The 26,102-nt window shown below is 42.7% G+C and overlaps 2 protein-coding genes and 1 pseudogene across 2 annotated transcripts in view; 2 read left to right on the forward strand and 1 right to left on the reverse strand.

Annotated features, from left to right (window-relative positions):
* Positions 1–26,102, forward strand: part of EFHC2 (EF-hand domain containing 2) — a 150,792-nt gene that overhangs the window by 17,585 nt on the left and 107,105 nt on the right. Inside the window, exon 3 of the mRNA XM_008153057.3 lies at positions 25,881–26,031. Coding sequence (XP_008151279.1) covers positions 25,881–26,031 — 151 coding nt within the window. The remainder of the gene's footprint in view (positions 1–25,880; positions 26,032–26,102) is intronic.
* On the forward strand, positions 364–10,208 carry LOC103296441 (SNW domain-containing protein 1-like; annotated as a pseudogene).
* LOC103296424 (putative deoxyribonuclease TATDN2) lies at positions 15,851–18,338 on the reverse strand. The gene is given in 3 exon segments (XM_054714718.1): positions 15,851–17,706; positions 17,763–18,152; positions 18,302–18,338. Coding segments are annotated over 3 exon segments (2,283 nt in total).

The raw sequence follows: 26,102 nt of genomic DNA on the forward strand, positions 1-26,102 counted from the left end.
CTTGGCTGGCCTGGGCCTCCCTCTGCAGGGCAATCGCTGGCCGGCTGCACACTTGTCACAGAGTTGCCACCGGTGGCCTGGGCCTCTCTCTTTCTTTGCTAGGAGGTGGGGCCAGCCCTGTGAGGGGCCATCTGCCTACCTGATCACCCCTAACCACTCAGCCTGCCTGCCTGATTGCCCCTAACTGCTTGCTTGGGGGGCAGAGTCAGGGGCTGTCTGCCTACCTGATCACCCCTAACCACTTGCCTGTCTACTTGATCACCCCTAATGGCTGGTCTGCCTACCTGATCACCCCTAACCACTCTGCCTGCCTGATTGCCCCTAACTGCTTGCTTGGGGGCAGAGCCAGCCCAGCAAGGGGCCATGGTGGTACTGGTCTCTGGTCATTCCAGTCATTATGCTTAATGTGGTTGGCCTTTTATTATATAGGATAATCAGATTGTTAAAGAAGATAGAGTTATTCCATCTTTTTTAAAACCTAGAGTTCAGTTATTAGACAAAATTTTAAGACCCTGCCCTCAGACCAAACATTAACTCAAAGTTAAAATTGTCTTTTTGAGCTTAAACTTGAGTAGATACCACTGCATACTCATTAGGATGTATATAATTTTATTAATTAATTAATTTTTTAAAAAAAAGATATTTTTATTTATTTTTTACAGAGAGAAAGGGAGAGGGATAGAGAGTTAGAAACATTGATGAGAGAGAAACATTGATCAGCTGACTTCTGCAGTATGTGCCCTACTGGATATGTGCCCGCAATCAAGGTACATGCCCTTGACCAGAATTGAACCTGGGACCTTTGAGTCTGCAGGCCAATGCTCTATCCACTGAGCCAAACCAGTTAGGGCAGGTTGTATATAATTTTAAAAGACTGACAAATACTAAGTGTTGGCAAGAATGTGGAAAAACTGGAACTTTCAGACATTCCTGATAGGAATGTAAAATGATACTGCTATTTTGGCAGTTTTTAAAATAGTTAAACATGTAATGTTTACAACATGACTCAGTAGTTCCACTCCTACATATCTTTCTAAGAGAAATTAAAATATATGTTCACATACAACTTCATGGCATCATTATTCATAATAGTCCCAAACAGGGAACAACCTAAATGTCCATCAACTGATGAATAGATAAACAAAACGTATTATAGCCACGTAATGGAAATTATTCAGCAATGCAAAGAAACGATGATATATATTACAACATGGACAAACCTCAAAAACATAGCAAGTGAAAGAAAGCAGATAAAGAAGCCTTCGTATTGTATGATTCCATCTATCTGCAATCCTAGAAAAGGCAAATACACCAGAGAAAGCAGATCCACGGTTGCCAAGGCTGGCAGCGGGAGAGGGAACTTTTAGGGGGTGATGGAAATGGCCTAAATTGGATTGTGACTGTATTTATGAAAAGTTGAACTGTATACTTACAAGAGGTAAATCTTATGCTATGTAAATTGTAGTTGAATATATTAGTTTACTAGGACTGCCGCCATAGACGGGGTGCCTTAAACCGCAGACATGTATTTGCTTACAGTTCTGGAGGTTGGGAGTCTAAGATCAAAGAGCTGGCAGGTTGCTTTCTCTTAAGGCCTCTCTCCTTGGCTTGCAGATGGCTGCCCTCTTGCTACCTCTTCACATGGTTGTCCTTTGTGCACACTGACTAGTTTTTGAACATAAAAATATTGGTTATTTGCAACATTTTAGTTCACAAATTAGGAATAGTTGCTGTTTGACTTGTTGACTTACAGTTTAAATTGATTTATATTATGTTTTGAATTTTTAATCTAGAGAGTAATGTTTATTTATGTACTTTCCCCTTCTAAATTCAGATCAGATGCAAGTTTATTGGAAACATTAAAAAATTATCTGCCTTCCCCAATTTTGTATTTGCAGGATTCTGCCCTGTAGTAAGCTTACTCCTTTGATGGTGGGTGAGAGTTCCTATGTACTCTTTTCCCAGCTTTCCCCAATGATAGCATAGTATATAACCATAGTGCATTATCAAAGCCAGGAAATCTATATTGGTATACTACTAAACTTGCAGGCCTTATTTGAATCTCACCAGTGTTTAGATGTACTCATTTTCTCCTTAGTTTATAGTTCTATGATTTTTTTATCGTCACCTAAGGATATATTTATTGATTTTAGAAAGAGAGGAAGGGAGAGAGACAGTGATGTGAGAGAGATACATGTATCGGTTGCCTCTCATATGCTCCCTGACTGGGAACTGAACCTGTAACTTAGGTATGTACCCTGACCTGGAATGAAACCCACAATCTTTTAATGTATAGGATGATGCTACAACCAACTGAGCCATCTGGCCAGGGCTATAGTTCTATGAAATTTTATTATATGTATGGACTTGTGTGACAACAACCACAGTCAGGTTACAGAATAATTGTATTCCTTTAGGATTTTATTGTTTGAGTCTTTATTTTAATCAACTTTATTTTGGTAAACCTTATTTTAATTTTCCAAATCAACTTTATTGAGGTGTAATTTATACATGATGAATGTGCCCATTTTAAGCATATGGTTTCATGAGTTCTGACAAATGTGTCCATCACCAACCCAGACACCATATAGAATATACCTCTACCATCCAGAAAGTTCCCTCATGCCCCCTTTCATTCAGCCCTCTGCCATTGCTGTGACTTTGATCATCATAGATTAGTTTGCCTATTTTGAACTTCATATAAATGAAATCTTACAGTCTATCTTCTCTTGCATCTATCTCACTGATTCAGATTTAAGATTTGAGGCACAGCTTTTATAACATGTATGTATATATGCACAGTGCAGCCAATTCAGGTAATAATACACCATAGCAGATTTCTGGGTATTTGTATAATTATTTTTCATCCTCTAGATTCATACACCTTTATTTTTAAACATGGTTTTATTTTTTCAAATAAATTACTTTCCTAAACCCCTTCAGAGGTTTTTAAACTTCAAAAGATGTTAGAATTGTCCATATTTTTCTACTTATTTTAATTATGACCTTCCATTTGAATACCTGTTTTGACTATGAAATTCATTGTGCTGTTTAGTATGTAATAGTTCTTTCACTAAAGAGGATTCTCTAGGGACACATGTCATCATCACAAACCATTTATCAGATGTATAAATAATTGAAGCAGCAGGGTTGTTTATTCTAGGACTGTGGTCAGCAAACCGCGGCTCGCGAGCCGCGGTTTGCTGCTCTGTTGACTAATGAGTTTGCCGACCACTGTTCTAGGATGTCAGAAATGGGAGGTGGCAGGGAGGGCATGAATGCGACAGTATTCAAAGGGAGGCAGACATGATTATCTCCATTCTTTTTTCAAAGTTTTCCACCCCTCCTCCTTGATCTCTCACCCTCCTTATTCCATTCCCCCATTCCCTTTCCATTATATCCATTATATATTTTTTAAATCCTCATCTGAGGATATTTTTTTCCACATTGATTTTTAGAGAGAGTGGAGGGGAGAGAGGGAGAGACAGAGAGAAACACTGATGTGAGAGAGACACTTAAATTGGTTGCCTCTTGCATGCCCCAGACCAGGACCAGCAGCCTGCAACTGAGGTCCATGCCTTGACTGGAAGTGAACCTGAGACTCTTCAGTCCGCAGGCCGATGCTCTATCTATTGAGCCAGATCTGCTAGGGCTTCCCCTTACATTCTTTTGTTCTTTTCTCTATTTATTTTTCTCTTTTACTGGACTTTGTCTGTCACGTCATCTTCATTATCTTTGCTTTTTCTACTTTTTCTTCCTCTGGTTAAGGCCTGGCAATTGCTGACTTCAACTCTTAGGAGAGTATAACCATTATTATTATTATTATTATTATTATTATTGTTATTACTAGTGGCACAGTGCACGAAATTAGTGCACATTAAAAGGGAATTAATTAGAGGAAATACTTTAATATTGCTGTTTGCCTTTTCTCTATAATAGAAGTGTCAGAGATGAAAGAAAATTAGTAAAATGTATATGAAAATCTCCCTCCTGTCAGAGTCTGAGGCATGCCATGGAACCCAGAGTCAAGTCCCTGCCCACCCACTACTTGAAATCATGCGAGACCCAGACCTGGCCAGCCCCACCCCCGTCAAGCCCCATAGGGAGGGGGACACAGCCTCAGGTCCCCCGACCCGGCACTGGGTGGGAGGCTTGGCCTCAGGTCCCCCAGGATGGCCTCAGGTCCCCTGGCCCCGGCCCTAGGGTGGGGGGCACGGCCTGAGGTCCCTCAGCCCTGGTGCCATGGTGAGTGGCGCGGCTTCAGGTCCTCTGGCCCTGGGGCGGGAGGGGTGGCCTCAGGTCTCTGGGCCCTGGTGCCAGGGTGGGTGGTGTGGCTTCAGGTCCCTTGACCCTGGGGCAAGGAGCACAGCCTCAGGTCCCCTGGCCTGGCACCAGGCGGGGGTCATGGCCTCAGGTCCTCTGGCCCAGCCTGGGGTGGGGAGCATGGCCTCAGGTCACCTGTCCTCAAGTCCCCTGGCCCTGGCCCCAGGGCAGGGGGTGCAGTCTCAGGTCCCCCGGCCCTGGTGCCAGGGTGGATGGTGCAGCTTCAAGTCCCCTGGCGCTGGGGCAGGGATGCGGCCTCAGGTCCCCCGGCCCGGCCTCAGGTCCCCTGGCCCCGGCCCCAGGGCAGGGGCCATGGTCTTATGTCCCTTGGCCCCAGTGCCAGGGTGGGTGGCGCAGCCTCAGGTCCCCTGGCCCAGCCTCAGGTCTTTCCGCCTCGGCAAGAGAGCGTGAGGGTGTGATGACCATTTGCATATTAGCTCTTTATTTTATAGGATTACCAGGGTTTTTTCCCTTCCCTTTGCCCATAGTGTTGGATGTTTCCCCAAACATAGTGTTGAACTATGTGTACAGTGCTTGGAAACATGGTCCTCCTGCAGCACCCTCCTAATGTATAAATATTTGGTAAATTTCATATATATTACCAAATATTTTCCTTTATATTTTATACTAGAGGCCTGGTGCACGAAATTCGTGCACAGGGGGGGGAGGGGTGTCTCTCAGCCCAACCTGTACCCTCTCCAATCTGGGACCCCTTGGGGGATGTCTGACTGCCTGTTTAGGCCCTATCCAAACAGGCAGTCGGACATCCCTTTCACAATCTAGGACTGCTGGTTCCCAACTACTCGCCTGCCTGCCTTCCTGATTGCCCCTAACTGCTCTGCCTGCCAGCCTGATCACCCCCTAACCACTCCCCTGGCAGCCTGATCGATGCCTAACTGCTCTCCCCTGACACCCCGGTCACCCCCAAATGCCCTCCCTTGCATATTCCCTCTTTATTAGATAGGGTTTTTTCCTTTAGCATATTGGACAATCCTAACTGGTTTGGCTCAGTGGATGGAGCATTGGCCTGCAGAATCAAGGGTCCCAAGTTCGATTCTGGTCAAGGGCATGTACCTTGGTTGGGGGCACATACCCAGAGGGGAGTGTGCAGGAGGCAGCTGATCAATGTTTCTCTCTCATAGATGTTTCTAGCTCTCTATCCCTTTCCCTTCCTCTCTGTAAAAAATCAATAAAATATATATTATAAAAAAAGAAACATTTAAGATTCCTTCATATCTGCCTGGCTGGTGTGACTCAATGGTTGAGTCCCCAGGCTGCCACCGCTGGAAGGGGTTCGGGCCCTGGCCAGGCTGAGACCCCAGCCCAGAATGCCATCTCAGCCCAGCCAGGCTGAGACCTCTGCCCAGGCTGCCATCTCAGCCTGGCTGGGGATAGCCCGGTGGGGGTACCCTGGTGGCGGTGCGCAGCTCCAGCCCAAGCTGCCTTCGCTGGCCTGAAGATCGTGCATTGGGGTTGCACTGCCCTGCTGGCCTGAGACCCCTCACCCCCGAGCCCACGGCCACTTGGCCCCGGATCGCGCACTTTGCCCCAGGGCTCGAGGGCGGGGCGCTGTCAGCCGGCCTGAGGCTCCCGAGCCCGCGGCCGCTTTGCCCTGGATCATGCACCGGGCCTCAGGGGCGGGGCGCTGTCGGCTGGCCTGAGACCCCCAGCCCCCCAGCCCACGGCCGCTTTGCCCCGGATCGCGCACTTTGCTCAGGGGCTCTGGGCGGGGCGCTGTCGGCTGGCCTGAGACCCCCAGCCCCCAAGCCCGCGGCCACTTTGCCCCAGATCGTGCACCGGGCCTCAGGGCGGGGCGCTGTCGGCTGGCCTGAGGCCCCCGAGCCCACGGCCGCTTTGCCCCGGATCGCACACTTTGCGCTGGGGCTCAAGGCAGGGCGCTGTCGGCCAGCCTGAGACCCCCAGCCCCGAGCCCACGGCCGCTTTGCCCCGGATCACGCACTTTGTGCTGGGGCTCGGGGCGGGGCGCTGTCGGCCGGCCTGAGGCCCCCGAGCGCGGCCGCTTTGCCCTGGATCGTGCACCGGGCCTCGGGGGCGGGGCGCTGTCGGCTGGCCTGAGACCCCCGGCCCCCCAGCCCGAAGCCGCTTTGCCATGGATCGCGTGCTGGGGCTCAGAGCTAAGAGGACTGGGCACCTCCATCTTGTGGCCATGGGCGCCACCATTTTGTCGCGGAGTGATGGCTAATTCGCATATTACTCTATTATTAGATAGATTATAGGTGTTTTATCTGTTGTATCTTTAATGTTTGAATATTCAGTTTATGAAACTCTACGATTAGCAATGTGATTTCTGTTGGATAGAATAACTCCCCTTTTCTAGTCCTAATTAATTTTCCAGGAAGTCTGATTTTAAGCAGTGGGTCTGAATCTCTTCTCTCAGTAATATCAAATGTTTAATTGCATTGCTCAATAGATTCCACAGGATGTAAAAAGACTATATGTGGTTTTGACAATATTTTTAAGCTTCCAGGCTTTGCATCCTAACTGATTTATATGTTATTCAATAGTTTTATACGTTCATTTTCTCTCCAAAGCTCTGTTATATCTGTATATATAATTTTCTTAATCCTTTAAATGGTACTGTACTGTCCTGTAGTTAGCAAGTGCTGATTTTCTAATTTTGGCTGAAAGGTTAACCGGTGGATAAAGAGTTTAAGTGGTTTGTACCAGTTATATGGTTAATTAGTGATAAAACTAAAAGAAGACTATTCCAGCATTTTAGTTATATCTTTTCCCCTTTTATGCATTATAAAATCAGATCTTAAGAAGCAGATAAGTAAAAATAAATTCATTGAATGCTTATACTGTCCATATAGGTGCATTTCATCTTGAACCCTAGGTTTAGTCATGAAAATTTGAGCATGAATTATAGATTAAGGGTGATAATAGTTTGTAAAGCAAAAAATTATTTGGAAGTCCTCTTTCTATAATTTGTATTTTTTCTCATTCATTTATTCAACTTACCTTACTGACCATCCCTTATGTTCAATAAGCTAAATGAGATTCAGATTTGTAAAAACTGAATTTTCTTAAAATAAGATATGCCTATTTAAAGACAGTATCCATAGGAACATAAATTTATCAAAAAAGAGAAGTGAGAGAAAAAATGAGACTTTAGAATGAGATGATAACTTAAGCATTGATATTTAGATGAACCTCTCCACCTTCACAATCCCAATTAAAATGACTGCAAAAGTTTAAAATATGAAGAAACCATATTAGTTAGTGTTGGAGGCCAGGAGTTCCATTTTCATGCTGCAAACTTTGAAGAATTTCCACCAGATAGAGTGCAGATGGAATAGTACTGAAGAAATATACCAAAACCAATTTTCAATTTCATTTCCTACGAAGGTGACAAGAATTGGGTTGGGGGTTAGGATAACCTGTAGGGGCTTCCACTTGGATTACTTTCACAGCTATTGATGGATTAGAAGTGTCACTAGGATAAGTCATACTGAGGGAAAAGCAGGCCCTGCGTTAAGGCCTTTCTCTGATGTGACAAGCATGCATAGGAAGGACTGGCTACATGCGTCGTTCCTGGAGTGGCGGTCAGGTCAATTTCTATGGAAAATTTTGAAGTTTTTCCTGTAGGAGACTATCCATGGCCCCAGCGTCCTCCCTACTTCTCTTGATATGCTGTATGTGAATTTCTATCAAGCAGAATAGATGGCGAAGGAAGGGAAACGAAATTACCTACCCTATTTTGGGGGAAATACCAGCTTGAATAGACTGCTCTTTGTTCACTAACCCAAAATAGTATTTAAGAGGCAGAGGAAGAAAAAATATTTCAAAAGTATGTTTTCTACAGGAAAATTACTATTTTTGATAAGTTTGCTTTGTGCTTCCTATTGAGTGTAAGGAAGTAACAAAACAAAGTAAGCAGTTAAAGCACACTCTGAAGTGAAGGCTGGCAGGAGAAAATAGAGCAAGAGAATACATTCAGAATATTGCTGAGGTCGCTTATGCTGGAAGCAAGTGGAAGAAGATGGAGCTCACCAGCTTTTTCCTGCACCTACTCAGCTATCTCAGGACCAGCTTGAGGCTGAAGAAAAGGAAAGATCCCAGAGTTCATTACAAACCCCACTGGTCTCCTCCTGAAGAGAATCTCCCCTATTACAGGCACTGGAAAAGTTGGAGACCTCGGTTATTAAAGGATTTTGGAGATGGAGGTGCTTTTCTAGAGATCATGTGGCCCAATATCCACAGGATACATGATGAAAGAAAAAAAAGTCGAATGAACTGGCTATTCAGATGGTTACTGAAGGAAAAATAAAGTATGACGCAAATAAGCCCATGGATATGGGCAATAAGGTAATGAAGACCTGAGGGGCTGGAAGGAGGGGTATAGAGGGAGGAAAGGGAAGATATCTATAATACTATTAACAATAAAAATGTATTTAAAAAGAAAAAAACAAACGATACAATTGCTTGAGAAGGACAGCCTAAAGACAAGATCATTTACAACGAGTACACTGACCTGGTTCTCAAGGAAGTCATGAATGCAGATGATCCAGACCTGTAAAGATCTGATGAAGAAGCTGCTAAAGAGATAACAGAAAAGACAAGGGTGGGCTTAGAAAAATCTGTATCACAGAAGGTTGCTGTGTCCACGCCTGTTTGAGCAGCTGATAAACTGGCTCCTGCTCAGTTTATCCGATACACACCATTTCGACAAGGAGTGCCTTTCAACTCTGAAAGCAAAACAGAGGGTTATTCGGATGGTGGAAATGCAGAGAGATCCAATGGCGCCTCCAACGTTCAAGAGTAGTAAGAAAATTCCCCGGGGACCACCTTCTCCTCCAACACCTGTCATGCATTCTCCTACCTGAAAGATGGCTGTGAAGGAATAAGAGTGGAAGATTCCTCTTTCTATTTCAGATTGGAAAAATGCAAAGGGCTATACAAGTCCATTAGGCAAACATCTGACTGCTGATGGAAGAGGACTGAAGACAGTTCATATAAACGAAAAATTTGCCCATTTAGCAGAAGCCATCTACATTGCTGATTGTAAGGCTTGTGAAACTGGGAAAATGCATGCTCAAGTAGACAGACAGCTCAAAAAGAAAAGAAACACAAAGAGAAATGGCCCAGAAAGCCAGGGAGAGAAGAGCTGGGGTAAAAACCCATGTGGAAAAAGAGGATAGGGAGGCATGTGAGAGGGATGAAATCTGGCACGATAGGCAAAAAGAGAGACAGCATGACTGGAATCTTTCCGGGGCAGCTCCTGATAAGAGGTTGATACTGCAGAGAAATAAAAATCGAGATATTAGTGAGGTTATCTCATTGCTCTTGGTGTGTCAAGTCCTCAAACTTCCAATGAAGTTCAGTATGACCAGGCTGTTCAACTAATCCAAGGCTATGGACAGTGGTTTTACAAATGGAGAAGATGTAATTTACAATGTTTATGATTAAGTCTGGAGAGGTGGTAAATATATGCCTCAGAATATTTGCAGGCCCAGTAAAAATCTGGATAAGGACATATGTGGTGATTACCTCGACGCCAGAATAAAAACCAACACATTTGTTCCCAATAAGTTTTCTGGTTTGAGTCTTAGGCAAAGAGGTCAAAAAGGAACAGTTCAGTTTGAGGAAGATCCTTTTCAGTTGAACAAATTTTAGGAAGAAGCCAAACAACACTGTGGCTCTAAAAGATTCTTAGCAGCTGCCTCAAGAAACATGAGCATGAAGGCAAGAGAGGGGGAGTAGATACACCTCTCTTCAAAGTGAATGGACTATTATCCATAATGCGAATGATGCAAGTCATATGGGGGAACATTTTCTCAATGGGCCAGCTAAAAACCAAATCTGGGTTTCAGACCTCAGCACTACCTTTTATTATGGGATACAGGGGGTATAGAAAATTCTAATTTGAACTATTAAGTTTTTTAAGTGGGTTGTGTTTATGCTTCTCTTACCTTTTGGAATTTATAGAACACACTAGAGGCCTAGTGCATGAAATTCATGCATGGGGGGCGGGTGTCCCTCAGCCCAGCCTGCACCCTCTCCAATCTGGGACATCCCTCTCATAATCCAGGACTGGTGGCTCCCAACCACTCGCCTGCCTGCCAGCCTGATCACCCCCTGACCACTCCCCTGCCAGCCTGATCGATGCCTAACTGCTCCCCTGCCAGCCAGATTGCCCCTAACTGCCCTCCGCTGTCGGCCTGGTCACCCCTAACTGCCCTCTCCTGCAGGCCTGGTTGTTCACAACTGCCCTCCCCTGCTGGCCTGGTTGCCCCCAACTGCCCTCCCCTGCAGGCCTGGTCCCCCCAACTGCCTTCCTCTGCTGGCCCAGTCACCTCTAACTTCCCTCCCCTGAAGGCCTGATCACCCCCAACTGCCCTCCCTTGCAGGCCTGGTCCCTCCCACACACTGACGGCACCAGCCTCGATTGTACCCACTGACGTTGCGGAGCCATTGGGGCCAGCGCCATCAGCACGTGCAAGTGGCTCTGGTGCCAGCTACAGGTGCAAGTGGGGCTGGCACCAGCAGTGGGTGCGAGCAGCAGTTCTGGCACAGGCAGTGGGTGCAAGCAGGGCCATCACCGGCAGCGGGTGTGAGAGGAGGCTGCTGGCCTCGATCGCCCCTCAGGAGCAGGGGGAGATGGAGAAGCCCTGAAGAGTAATCAGGGCCAGCAGCTGCCGCTCGCACCCACTGACAGTGCCAAGCAATCGGGCAGGCTCCAGCCCTGGCCCTGTTCAGGGCATGTGTAGGAGGCAACCAATCCATGTGTCTCTCACTTCGATATTTCTCTCTCTCTGTCTCTCCCCGTCCCTTCCACTCTCTCTAAAAACCAATGGAAAAATATCCTCGGGTGAGGGTTAACAAAAATAAAAGAAAAGCAAGTCAGGATATATAGACCAATGGAACAGAACAGAGAACCCAGAAATCGACCCAAGCCATCCGCTCAATTAATATTTGACAAAGGAGACAAGAGCATACAATGGAGTCAAGACAGTCTCTTCAATAAATGGTGTTGGGAAAATTGGACAGATACATGCAAAGAAATGAAACTAGACCATTAAGTTACACCATACACAAGAATAAACTCAAAACGGATAAAGGACTTAAACGTAAGACAGGAAACTATAAAAATCTTAGAAGAAGCCATAGGCAGCAAAATAGCAGACATTTGTTGTAACAATATCTTTAATGATACAGCACCTAGGGCAATGGAAACTAAGGAGAAAGTAAACAAATGGGATTACATCAAAATAAAAAGCTTCTGCACAGCAAAATAAACCATCAACAAAACAACAAGAAAGCCCACTGCATGGGAGAACATATTTGCCAATGTTATCTCCGATAAGGGTTTAATCTCCAACATTTACAGGGAACTCATACAACTTAACAAAAAGAAGATGAAAAATCCAATCAAAAAATGGGAAAAGGACCTAAATAGACACTTTTTGAAAGAGGACATTCAGAAAGCCAAGAGACATATGAAAACATGCTCAAAGTCACTAGTCATCCAAGAGATGCAAATCAAAACTACAATGAGGTACCACCTCACACCTGTCAGAATGGCTATCATCAACAAATCAACAAACAACAAGTGCTGGAGAGGATGCGGAGAAAAAGGAACCCTCATGCACTGCTGGTGGGAATGCAGACTGGTGCAGCCACTGTGGAGAACAGTATGGTGTTTCCTCAAAAAACTAAAAATGGAACTGCCATTTGACCCAGTAATACCACTTCTAGGAATATATCCCAAGAAATCAGAAACATCAATCAGAAAGGATATATGCGCCCCTATGTTCATAACAGCACAATTTACCATAGCTAAGATTTGGAAACAGCCTAAATGCCCATCCATTGTGTAGATGTACCATAGTACCATTAGAAAACTATGGTACATCTACACAATGGAATACTACGCTGCTATAAAAAAGAAGGAATTCTTACCATTTGCAGCAGCATGGATGGAACTGGAGAGCATTATGCTAAGTGAAATAAGCCAGTCAGTGAAAGAAAAATGCCACATGGTCTCATTCATTTATGGATAATAACGAACATTATAACCTGATGAACTAAAATAGATACAGAGGCAGAGAAGCATCGAACAGACTGTCAAACTACAGCGGGAAGGCTGGGGAGGGTTGGGGGGCAAGGTAAGAGATCCACTGAAGGACTTGTATGCGTGCATATAAGCATAACCAATGAATGCAAGACACTGGGAGGGGGTGTGAGGGCATGTGCTGGGTAGGGGGGAGGGTAGGAGAGACCAGGGGAAGGTCAATGGGGAAAAAAGGAAACATATGTGCTACTATTTGTAATACTTTAAACAATAAAATAAAATTAAAAAATAATAAATACCAGAAGACAGTGAAGCACAAATGAAGCACTATCTATTATTACTTTTAGGGGAAAATGTTTGTGAAACAGAAATTCTAGACTCAGCAACAGAAATATATTTTCAGATACATAATTTCTCACAAACATGCCATCTACATATTTTTCCTGAGAAAGTTGTTTAAAGATGTATTCCAGCCAATTATAAAGCAAATTAAACAGTTCAGCCATGGGAAGTCATGAAATAAAAGGATTAGTGGTAAACAACGGAAGCAAACTTATAAGTAACTATCAAATAAATTTTATTTAAAGTTCAAAACAGAATGTAAACACTATAAATGTTAAAGAATAGTACTAATACAATGAATCCCAAATGCAAGATAGGGATATAAAAAGGAGAAGTATTTAGGTAAGTTTTAACATATATTGACTTAGAATTAATACTCGAACTGACAAGTCTTTAAAAATTAAAAGTAACAATCAAGAGAAAAAAGTTTATATCATCTTTGTCTAGTACCTGTAAATGTTCTTTCTTTAACTCTACTTAATACTTTCTTTAACTCTACTTTGTACTTTTAACTCTATTTTTACAAATGACTGTAAGTAAAGCTACATCAGAATATGAACATTGTATGTAGATTGGTGGTGGGACTTTGTAGGATGTTAATCTTAGTAAGTTTGGGCGTGAAGCATATGCATTTTTAAAAAGTATATATAATTTGGTGTAGCTATATAATCACAATCACAATGGGCAAGATATTAACAAAACAGTGGGTTCTGGGTTGCAGAAATACCCTGCACTTCTTTTGTGCATATTTTCATATCTTTATAATGCATATACGTTATTTTGACAGCGGGGAAGTAAACTTCGCTAAAATAAAAATTCCTATAGATACAGCAGAGTTACAATTACAGGCAAATTTATGGCATTAAATGCTTTATTCGTTCCCTCTCTCAATGAAAAATGAAGTAAGCATTTGATTTAAGCCATTAGAAAAAGCACAAAAAACCCAGACATCTGAGAATTGCAGGGGAAAAAAATCTCAAACTTAAAGGCAAAATTTTATAAACCAGGAAGCAGAATAGATTTGAACAAGAAGTCTAAGAGTTGATTCTTTAAAACAAACAGAATTAGACTTCTAACTTGTTTGTTCAGGAAAGTAAACAAAAATACACAAAGTGATCCATTTAAATCACAAACTTAGAGACACTAAAATGTACAAACTTATGCTAATTATGAAGTGAAGTGAATATTATAGTAAATAGTAACTAGCAAAACTGACTCAAAAACAATGCTGGAATTAGTCAATAATATTAGAGAAACTGCCAAAGAGCTAGCTACTCCTGTTGTTAAAGTGATTGTGTCTAAGTAGTAGGAGTATGGACTATTTTTTCTTCCACTTAGTGTTCTTTAATAGTCTCAGAAATCTATAATAAACAAGTACTAATTTTAAAGTCATATATGAATAAACACCAACTGAAACAAAACAAAACAAAACAAAACAACCAGAATCCTCTATCTCCCATCTCCCAAGACAAAGTGGGCAGTTTGTTTCTTTTTAGCTTTAAAGGTAGAAACAGCTGCCTTTCTAACATTTAAGTGAAGCAAAATATTGACCTGCAGTGAAAGGACTGCCAAGGTTCAGAGAGCCTGTTAATGGGCCTGAGATGCCTTGTGACTCCAGGCTGACTGATGGCCCAGGGACCACTAACAGCAAATTGAATTTCTAGATCACCGGCTGCCTTCATGCTCTCTGATACCCCCATAATGGAGTAGACACACCAAGTACTGTACAAAGTACTTTCTTCATATCAAAAGATCTGAGTTTTGGAAATGAAAATTACCTCATGTATATATACTCCTTATCCTGTTGAATGTGTCCTTATACATGCAGCCATTTATTCACACCCATTTTTTAAATGCCCACTTGGTAATGTCACTTTGTTAGGACCAGATAAATGACATTTAGTCCTCCATGGATCTTATGTAGTGAGAATATAGTTGGCCTTTAATCAGAAAGATGATGGTTTATTTCTGTATTCTCTTTCTAATATCGGCCCCCTCGTCCAAATATTGTCATTAACTCTCAGGTGTTAATGAAGTCTGTTATTCAGTCACATGTTAATTCAAGAAATCTTTGCTCACTGCCTGCTTTGTTCCAGGCACTATTCTTACATCAGGTATATATGTACAGTGTGAACAAGACTGACAAGCTTGTAAACTTACAACCTAGTGGGGAAAATAACCAATGAACATATAAATAAACTAACAACACAGTCTCAGTGTTAAGTGCTATAATTCAATCAATTAGCTAAAATAAAAATTCAAGCCAAGGATTTTTTCCTCTCAGGTGAGAGGAACATTATAGATTGGTAGTCAGGGAGGGCTTCTCGGTGGAGGAGGCTTTTGTGCTGAGAACCAAATGATATATATTTGGGTCTCATTAAGAATCAGAGCAATTTGAATGAACAGTTGCTATTATATACTGGTTACCAGCAGAGATTTGGAATTAATACAACTTTTGGGAGTTCGGTTCAGATTCAAAACCAGTTTGGCCCCCATCGTTCCAAGCTCCTCCATAGCCCCCCCACCCCCACACCTTGGCACATTATGACTATTAACTGACCAATTTTCATCTAAATCAATTTCCTTTTAGATGAAATGCTATTGCTGGTTTATCTTTAGAAACAAGAAATTGAAAGTTGAACAGTCACTGAATTTATGAATGTAACAACAAACCATATGGATTATAGAATTCCTATAAAAATAAATTTACAGAATAAACAGAACAAATCACCTAGCTCACTTTCAAACTTCAACATTCCTCACTTTCTTACAAGGTGATTTTATTCACCAACTGCTCAAAAACCCTGGCTGCAGAGAACAGAAATTTGGATTAGCAAAGTCATACCCAATGGAATTCTTCTTCCTTAATGATTATGCTGGCACAATCTGGCTGGGAGGAAAAAACCTTAATAAAATCAAGGGGAGACCCCCTTACCCCTCCTCCCATCCCATTGTACTGCATCCTACCAGCCAGATGAAGTCTTCTGAAGAGGTTTTGAGGAAACCATCATGTCCTGTTTTTTTTTCTGAGCCAATGGGCTTGCTGAACACATCCTTGAGCTGGGATACAGGCAGAGTTCAAATCAAGTCTATGTTGTCAGTTGGTTGGTCTTCTTTTTTTTAGAAGACTCCTGCCGGTGCTCTCTTTGCTTAAAGATTGTAGAGGCGAACAGCATTCTCACGCAAGGTGGCTAAGGTACGGTAGAGTGGCTGTTCTTTGATTTTGGCCATCTCTTGAATTGTATGCAGGGCCATGCCTGGATTAGAGTACTGGCAAAAGCCTTTGGGAACCCCACGAGGAAGGAAGTAGGGTGCATCAGTTTCCACAATAACTCTCTCCAGTGGGATCTTTTTCAGAGCATCCCGGGCCTGCCAGGCAGAAGGGTAAGTCAGGACTGCCGTGAAGCCCACAGACATATTGGGAAAGTACTCCAAGAGGGGCTCAATGACTGGGTAACTGCTAGTGAAGCAATGCCTATGGATCTTGTAGTCAGGAGGCACACACTTTTTCATGATGGTCAGCAGATCGTGGTCAGCATCTCGGCAGTGGATCACCAAGGGCTTCTTTAGGGACACAGCCAGCTGCAGCTGTCTCTCGAATACCTTGTGCTGCTGCGGGATAGGTGTAGTGCACTTATAAGAGTAATCCAAGCCCATTTCTCCAAAAGCTACAGCCTTGGGGTGCCGTAAGCCTTGCAAAATATTTCTTTCTTGATAGTCATTGTAGTAACGTGCAAAATGGGGGTGACAGCCAAAGGCTCCCCAAACCAGATCCTCACTCAACAGCATCTCCCATAGGCCATCCTTCATTGTGCGAGGATCACAGAAGTTAGAGATGCAGCCCTGAAATGCCTTAGGGAAGGAATAGCTATATATTTGTCGGAACTTGGCAAAGGTCCCTTTGAAAGACAACTTGGAATACAGCATATCCAAGTGACAATGGGTATCAATGAAACCCTCCTTTAGGCTCTGCTCCCAGTGGCTCCTTGACAGGGAACTAGATGCATACCTTCCCCGAGAACGTGCTAGTGTCTGATCTTGGAAAGTTCTTTTCTCCCTCACCATGGCTTCTGAACTTCTGGAGAAAGGAAATGAATAAGAATTCTGGGGATAACTTTGCCCTGCTGCCTTCAGGTCTCTGGACCAGTTTTGGGAGCACACTGCAGGGCTGGAGGAATAATTTCTTAAGACGCCCCAGCTGCTGTTCCCAGCCTGGGATGTATTATTGCTCTTGCTGCCCATGGAGGGATAGTGAGAAGGCTTTGGACTGCTGGTCCAGTAGCTGGCATAGTTAAGTAAAGGGCTACTGTACAAAGGAGGCTGGTACATGGCACGGTTAGTGGTGAAGGAGGAAGACTTTGAAATTCTTGAGAGACTCAGTGAGCCTCGCCCCTCCTGAGAGAATCTGACTATAGAAATGTCCTTCACATTAGAGCAGGCCCTTTCTGAAGAGGGGTGCTTAATCATTACACCCCTTTCAGTATGCTTTTGGATTTCTGAATGAGAGTCACATTTGCCCAGCAATTTTAAGGCTGTAGAGCTTTTTTCAAAAATGACTACTCTTGAGTCACCACGTGGCTTCTCACTGGATTGCTCCTGAGGATATATAAATACTTTTCTGTCATGCAAGTTGCTGACATTTATCACCATCTTTTCCTTGACCTCTGGCCCTGACATGTGCTTTTTCTGAGGAACAGAGGTGACAGCACTAGCTGGTCTTGCATCAGGATTGGGATGCTCGCTAGTGCTCGGTTTGGTTCCAGTGGCAGCCTCTCCCTTTTCTTTTGGCATTGGTTTTACCAAGGTGCTCTGGATAGCTAACCCATAGGTCAGCGAAGAGCCTTGGTGGTGCCGTCTACCGCACCTTCTCCAAGACTTGTGTGGCTGCTCACTGTTACCATTTTGACTCTCAGCTTTGGCAGCAAATTCAGAGTTCATAGACTTATAGGAACTGTATTTGGAATTAGCTTTAAAGCTGTAGGCATCGTCTCGAGAAGCCATTTCTCCTAGAAAGGCGCCGGCAAGGCAGAGCGCGTAGCGCGTAGCGCGTAGCGCGTAGCACGTAGCGCGTAGCACGTAAGGGGTGGGTGGGGGGGGCACTGAGGGGGTTCCAGGCAAAAGGAACCCAAAGCGCTCCGAATTAGGCAGTCTTTGGAGGCCGCTCCACCCACATCTGGGCCTGAGGAATAGGAGGAATTTCCCTGGCAGGCTGAGCCCCTGGAAAAACCTCGGCTTGAAGGCCACAAGGTCCTCCTCTGGGCTTTCAGACACTCAGGGCTGCTAGCCTCTCCTGAATGTGAGGCAGAGCTATGAGGTGGCCAGCTGGAGGGGGCCACATCACTGGACTCCCAGAGTCATTTGCGTTTTCTCGGGGACCCTACCTCTGAGGCGTTCCTGTGGTGCTTGACTTTGCACCCGTCCGTTGGCTGTGGACGGGTCCGCTTTCTTTCACCTGCCCATCACAGTTCTCAGTGTTCCAGAAATGCCAAAGGCCTCACACTGAATTTGTGATTTAACGCGAGGGAGAAGTCTCAAGGCGGATTCACCGAAGGCTCAGTATGGCGCCCAAGCCCACGATGTGCTTCTGAGGTGACTAAGAACCTTCTTCTTCCGGTATATCAAAGCACTTCCAGGGCATTAAGGCACTTCCGGTTGGGGATGGGGGTGGGGATGAGCTGGGGTGGGGAGGGGGTGTAAAGCTCCATGTGGTTTGAAATAGAAGACTTTTCTGAAATGTTGAAGCCCTTGAAAAGACTGCAAGGTGCCTTACAGACCACACACAGGGCACTCTTGAACTAGGCTTAGAGGTTCAAGCCACCAATGTTGTGAAGGAGGACATTACCAAATCCAGTTCCCGAAGGGAGGGGTGAGGGAGTATAGCACAGCTCGCCCCACCCACCAGTCCTTTCCACCGGAAGCACTCACTTCAACCCAGGGGGACGGTGGCCAGCATAGGGAAGAATAGGGGGGGAGTTAGCGCGGAAGTGGGGGGAGTCAGGGCAGGAGTGGGGTTGGGGGGAGGGTATGACACGGAGCAGTTTGCAAGGAACCCTTCTGACTTCCCTCAGGTCAGTCTACCCCTGGAGCTGCCGCCATTGTTTGCCTTTCGTTCCCTTTCCCCCCATGTTCTTTTAAAAAAACATAGTTAATCAATAAAGAAATGAAACAAAAAACAAAAACATAGTTACAGCTTTTAAAACATACTTTAAATATACGTGCTTTCAAAACCATAGTTTTTGTAGTATGCTACCATTTTCAATCCTGTTTTTTTAAATCAACATTTCTATATAACCTAAATATTTTTCGTATTGCTGCATAGTTTTTTTTAAAACATCATTCTAGTGCTTTCCTCATAATCCAAGAGTAGATCGATGTGCCATAATTCACCAGACACTTCATTTTGGTTAACCCTTTAAGTTCCCTCACTCTAGTTTTTTCTCCCTAACAAAAGTAAATGTTGCAAAGAACACCTTTGCACATGTTTCTCCATATTTTGCTTTTCTTCGTTGGGCTATATGCCCAGAAATAAAGTTCCTGAGAAGTATAGGAATTTTAAAATGTCTCTTCATAGCACCACATGGTCCCAGAAGAATTGTAATAATTTAACATCCCATCCAATAATCCTACCAGGTATGTTTAATAGAAGAAACAAACAAAACCAGTGACTTGCTGTTATTTTAATTTGCAGTTACCTGATAATTTCTTAAGAGTGGATATTTTCCTTTTATTTATTGACACACTCCTATATTTGCCCTTATTTTATTAATTTGTAAACATTTTTTAAATCTGTGAGGAAAATGCTGCTTTTTGTGTGTGTGGGTGGCTTATAACTCTTATGGATTTGAATTCTGTTTGCTTGTATTTTAGTTAGAATCTTTGCTCTATAAATCATACGTAGTGAAATTGCTCTGGAGCAGTAGTTCTCAACATTGTAATCATCTGGGGAACTTTAAAAATCACTGATTCCTGGGCCCACTCTGAGAGATTCTGATTTCATTCTGTGTGTGTGTGTGTGTGTGTGTGTGTGTGTGTGTGTGTGTTCCAAGCACCAGTTTAAAAAGCTCTACAGGTGATTCTAATGTGCAGCCTGGGTGAGAATTATTGCTCCACAGTTTCCTTTTTTTTTTTTTTAATGGTAAGACTATCAGGCACTGCAATTCACCTTCATGCTATTTTATTATTTTTGGTATCCTGGGGGAGTTATATAATGTTGTAGAAATTTTATTTTTCTTGAAAGTTTGAAAGAATCCATTAGTGACTCATATTGGTTGGAGCCTTTGTTGGGGCAATTATTTGGGTAATTTTTTTTCACTTTTTATTTGGTTATTAGTTTATTCATTTGTTTTGATAGTTCACAATTCTTACAGAAATATCATCTCTTTAATTGTGGCTTTAAATTTCTTTCATAAAAGCTTGTATAATTTACCATAATAAGATAATTTATAATTTATTGCATCTTTATATGTCATGTACTATTTCATTATTTATATTATTTCTTGATCATCTTTGTTAGAATCTGATCTATTTCATTTATTTAAAAAACTTGGTTTTATTTGTTGCAGTTGTTTTTCTTCTTCCAAATTCATCTATTTTATCCTTTTTGCTTTCTGCTTGTTTTCCTTATGACAAATTTTTGCACTTTCAAAAATTTTTGTTCAGCTCATTGCTCACTGGTTCAAAACTCTGACTGAATTTCAGAATTACTTGGGGAACTTTAAAAATATACTAATGCCACTCTTACCCACCCCAAGATTCTGATATAATTTATTTAGGCTTGGCTCTTTTTTTTTTTTAAGTTCCTAATGCGAAGTCAAGGTCGAGAATTGCTGTTAGCACATTTAACTAAGTTAACTTTCTTTAAAAATATATATTTATATTGATTTCAGAGAGGAAGGGAGATGGAGAGAGGGACAGAAACATCAATGATGAGAAAGAATCACGGATTGAGCCTGCAACCCCTGCATGTGCCCGACTGGGAATCGAGCAGCGAACTCCTGGTTCATAGGTCGATGCTCAACCACTGAGCCACACTGGCTGGGCTAAGTTAATTATCTTTAAGTTATCTTATGTAATAATCTAAATCAAATAATTTACCCAAGATTTATAGGTTTGCCTGTGTCTTATAGGTTGGTACATTTAAAACATTTTAGCCCAGCTGGCGTGGCTTAGTGGTTGTGGGCTCAATCCCCAGTGTGGGATGTGCAGGAGGTAGCGGATCAATGATTCTCTCTCATCATTGATGTGTCTATCTCTCTCTCCCTTTCCCTTTCTCTCTGAAATCAATAAAAATATATTTAAATTTTTATTAGAATTAATACTTGTATTTTTCAATTTATTCCCAGCACCATGATTATGTAAATCAAAATTAATTTTACAGTGTAATAAATAAAAGAAAGCATTTATTTGAACAAAAGAGCTGTAGCCTGGGAGACACCGATTCAGGTAGCAACCTCATTTGTGTTCCACTGAGACAAAAGGGAGGCCACCTTTTACAGAGAAAGGTTCTGCCCAAGTTGCCAATTCGGTCTGTTTTATGCAAATTGGGGCAGGTCTCAGTTCATTGGTGAAAAGACAAAACCAGGAACATCCTTGCAGTGGTTGACTCAGAGGGTGTAAGCATGCAGGGGGATAGTACAGGAGGTTGAAATCTCAGTCTGTCTTTTCCTGAAATGCAGAGGGCATCAGCAATGGCTGCCACCTGTATACATGGGTGCAAACCAACACCTTAAATATCATCTCTAGCTAAAAACACAAGGTGTGGTGGGAAGGGTAAGGCCAGTTAGAGGAGGTTATCTGGAAAGGCACAGTAAGCAAGGGTAAGGTTGTTGTGTAGATTGAAGTCATTCTTCTCTAGTTGGTACAGAGAGAACACCCTTGCGCATGGAGATTTTCCTTATACATGTAAATGTTTCTTACAAAAGGGTAACTTTTACTCAGTTTTCAGAGCTTCCCGTGTCTGCAGTTTCTTAAAAATAACCACCCTAAAATAATCCTTCTGCCAAATAGGCATATTTTGAGGTGACAGATTGTGCTCCCCTTCATTTTCATGGTGAAGTTCTGCAGCCCTGTATTCTCAGGGGACCAGAACATGAACTATCAGTATATCCCTCTCCTAGAAATATTGAAGCCCAGTTTAAAATGATGTATTTTTTCTCTTTATTTCCATTTGGCATCCTTTACTCACTTTTAATTCATCATTAGATTGATGAATATTTAATGATTACATACATGACAGTGTTGTCAATTGATCTATGCCCGTTTGGTCATTCATCAATATATATCAGTTTGGTCATTCATAAATATATATCAGTATATCATTCATAAATATATATTCACTAGGTGCCCAGTGCATGAATTCGTGCACCTTGAAAGGAATGGTGGGCTGCGAGGCTGCAGTGGGCACAGGGATGGGTCTTGGCCCATCCTCCGCGCCCCCACTCGGCCCCTCCTGCCACGGCCCTAGTACCCCTGCTGGCAGCCCTGCTCCCCTGCTACTCCCACACACTGACGGCACCAGTCCCGCTTGCACCCACTGACGTTGTGGAGTGATTGGGGCCAGTGCCGTCAGCAGGTGCAAGCAGCGGCTCTGGTGCCAGCTACAGGTGCAAGTGGGGCTGGTGCCAGCAGTGGTTTTGAGAAGCAGTTCTGTCATTGGCAGCGGGTGCGAGAGGCAGCTGCTGGCCCTGATCGCCCCTCAGGAGCAGGGGGAGGTGGAGAAGCCCTGAGGAGTGATCAGGGCTAGCAGCTGCCGCTCACACCTACTGACATTGCCAAGCGATCGGGCTGGCGCTGGGTGCCGGCAGCGGGTATGAGCGGGGCCAGCGCCAGTAGCAGGTGCGAGTGCCAGGCAGGACCGCGGTGCATGGGAGCAAAGAATTTTCAATAACCACCAGAGGCTCGCCCTGATGACAGCAACCAGCACCCTGCCTTTGTCTGACGCCCCTGCTCACCTGCTCCACCAACCCGCCACGGCCGATGCTGGCTATGTTCCGCGTGTGCCCCCTGGTGGTCAGTGCACGTCGTAGTGACCAGTTGTTCCACTGTTCGGTCTATTTGCATATTAGCCTTTTATTATATAGGACAACTACATTTCAGGTCATTAATAAATATATATTCAATACATAGAAGTAGGTGAGAGCTATGAATATTTTCTCTACACTTTCTGACCCAATTACCAAAAGATAAATTTCAGATTGAATACTACTGTAGGGATGGAAAACTTCCCTTCTTCCTTTCTAGGTTCTTTGGCTAGTCTAGTAATTAAACTGATTTAAGACAGACTAACAGGAGGAAAACAAATTTTGTATATACGGCAGTCCCATAAAAATATGAGACTTCCTGGTAGAAAGGAAATTGAGGCTTACATCCATCTTGAGCTAAAGAGAAGAGGGTAGGGCTCTGGGGCTTACAAGGAGAGTGGAACAATTCACAGGAAGTTGGGCAGAGCAAATGTTTGGTAGACAAATGTTTGCCATGCCATGCAGATAAATCTTTCTGATTTAAAAAGTTTTCTCTGATAATAGCTCTCCTCCTGGTACAGGGCCCCTGTCTAAATTCTTTTAGGTAGTTAAGTGGGAAGTAAAAGTTCTTCCTGAGTCTGTTGGGTCCCTATTGTCTTCAGCTTGAAATAACCCACTTGCCAAAGTGGCACATTCGGCGGGGGGGGGGGGGGGGGGGGGGCGGGGAAGGGCACATTTTCTGTTCTCCCTTGCTACCTTTAATGAAAGCTCAATAAAACCCCAGCTCTGTTGTCCTTTTAGATGTTCCAGCAACATCTTCTCACCCCCTACTTTTTCTTACTGAGATATAATTCATACAACATAAAATTCACCATTTTAACATGCCCAACACAGTTTGGTGTCCAATATAATTTTTAAATTTTATTTATTTAAAATATTTATATTTGAAATTATTACATATGTTCCCTTTTTTTCTCCCATTGACTCCTTATAGCATACCCCCACCCACCTGCCCCCAAATTGAGGTAAAGTTTATGTAGCATAAATAAAACATTAGTCATTTTAAAGTGTACAATTCAGTGACATCTAGTATATCCACAGTGTTGTACAACCATCACCTCTTTCTAGTTCCAAGACATTTTATTTTATTTATTTTTTAAAATATATTTTTTATTGATTTCAGAGAGGAGGGAGAGAGAAAGATAGAAACATCAATGATGAGAGAGAATCATTGATTGGCTGCCTCCTGCATGTCTCCTCCTGGGGATCGAGCTGGCAACCGGGGCATGTGCATTGACGTGGAATCCAACCTGGGACCCTTCAGTCTGCAGGCCAAAGCTCTATCCACTGAGCAAAACTGGGTAGGGCATAGTTCCAAGACATTTTAATCACTCCAGAAAGAAACCCTGTATCCATCCAATAGCATCTTACCAGAAATATTCTCTCAACATAAGTACGACAATATTATAGTCATGAGTTTAGCTAATGTCTAAATGGAATCAGGCCAGATGACTTCCCCAAGAAAGCAGCTGAACATGGGACCATTTTGGAATGAAGCCAAAGGTGCCATTTGAAGGATATAAATCTGTGGGCTTAGTAGATATTTAGAACCTGAACTGGTAAAGACAGTGCCTAGTCAATATTTGTAGCTGATTTTTTGATTTTGAATATAATTATTTCACTAACTAAAACTCACTTCTATAATCCTTTATGGTAATTAACAAAGCTTCCTGTGTTGATCAGAGATAAACTACTGGCACATTTTATCAGCTCCTTCTAAAGTGTGGGTTTCTGATAGAATTTTGCTCAACACTCCCAAAGCATATACACTGAGTGGCCAGATTATGATGATCTCTAAACACATAATAATCTGGCCACTCAGTGTATATATATGTTAGAGGCCCAGTGCATGAATTTGTGCATGGGTGGGGTCCGGCCAGCCTGGCCAGGGGGAGGCGACATGGGCGGTTGGCTGGCCTGCCTGCTGGTCGAACTGGTCAAGGGGACAATTTGCATATTAGCCTTTTTATTATATAGGATATACACTAAGTGGCCAGATTATTATGCGTTCAGAGATCATAATAATCTGACCACTCAGTGTATTCCTAACTAAGATAACTGACCACCCAAACAGACTCACTCATATCTATTATATTGTCCATTTTGAATTACCCTGATGTTACACCATATGCACAATTAAATTTTGCAACTTTAATGATAAGAATTGTTTAAAAATGGGAGCAAAGGGAATATTAAAAAGGAGCTTTCAAGTAGCCTGTGTCCCAGGTAAAGCTTAAAATGGTAGCCTAAATCTACTGTTCTCTTAGTTGTCCTCAATTACCATGTTTTTCTCAGTATGTGAGCATCTCACCATTTGATAATTATTCCAATTATTAAAGATCCTCTCCCTCCCCACCCCCCATACAACATGGCACCTAAGCCTAAGGAAGCTATTTCAACTGCTCTGCAACAAGAGACCTTTGCTTCATTGAACATGGGGGAAAATTGGGCTGTGTTGTATTACTGAACGAGGCACAGTTTCAGTGGTTAAGGGTATTCAAGGGTATTTTTGACTATCTCTGATTTTTACTAACTACTGTATAATCTACCTCTCTTACCTGAGTGTTCCACCCACCCACCCACCCAAACACATAACACAATGTGAGATGTGACCGGGTCTGGCACTGAGCTGGGTTCTTTGAGGTTCCTGAAGAAGTATAAGGTGGGGTCTCTGGTACACTAGAAGAATTTCAGGTATGCCTGTTTGAATTGCTCTCAAGGCAAGCAATCAGCAGGACCAGAAGTCAGGATAATTTTATCCTAGGACCAAGGTAGTTTTGTGTTATTTTTAATGGAAAAAAATGACAAAACTTATATTTATATTGTGAGAAAGAATATTATTTTGTTTAAAGCACATACATATAGAATCCCACTGTGAAATTACAAAGACAGACAGTTCAATTTATGGTAGAGATGAATGATGGATTTATTGCTTTAATATCATTTAAAACCAGATGGTGATGAAAATATAAAATAATCTTTATATACTGAAATCTGGGTCGTATATTCATTATCATAGCTGATGTGTAGAATATCTTCTTGCAAAATAGCCTCAACTTTTTTCTTTACAGTAACAAAAAGGATATGGAAATTAAGTAGCTTTATTGATTTTAAGTTTGCTGAATTTTTTATTTCTTAGTTTCTAATTATGATTCCAACAGGTATTATCTTTTGATGCCTATGAAGAAGCTGAAATGCATGATAAAAGGATAGAAGAGTATAGAATAAGACGCTATAAAATCTATTTCTACCTTGAAGATGACACAATTCAAGTAAATGAACCAGAGATGAAAAATAGCGGACTGCCTCAAGGTATCTATTTAAAGCAGAGTTATAGTTCTTTATTTTTAAACTTCTGCCTTTATATACTATCTTTCTGTAGC

This window comes from Eptesicus fuscus, chromosome 1 (genome assembly GCF_027574615.1).
Source record: "Eptesicus fuscus isolate TK198812 chromosome 1, DD_ASM_mEF_20220401, whole genome shotgun sequence".
Lineage (NCBI taxonomy): Eukaryota > Metazoa > Chordata > Mammalia > Chiroptera > Vespertilionidae > Eptesicus > Eptesicus fuscus.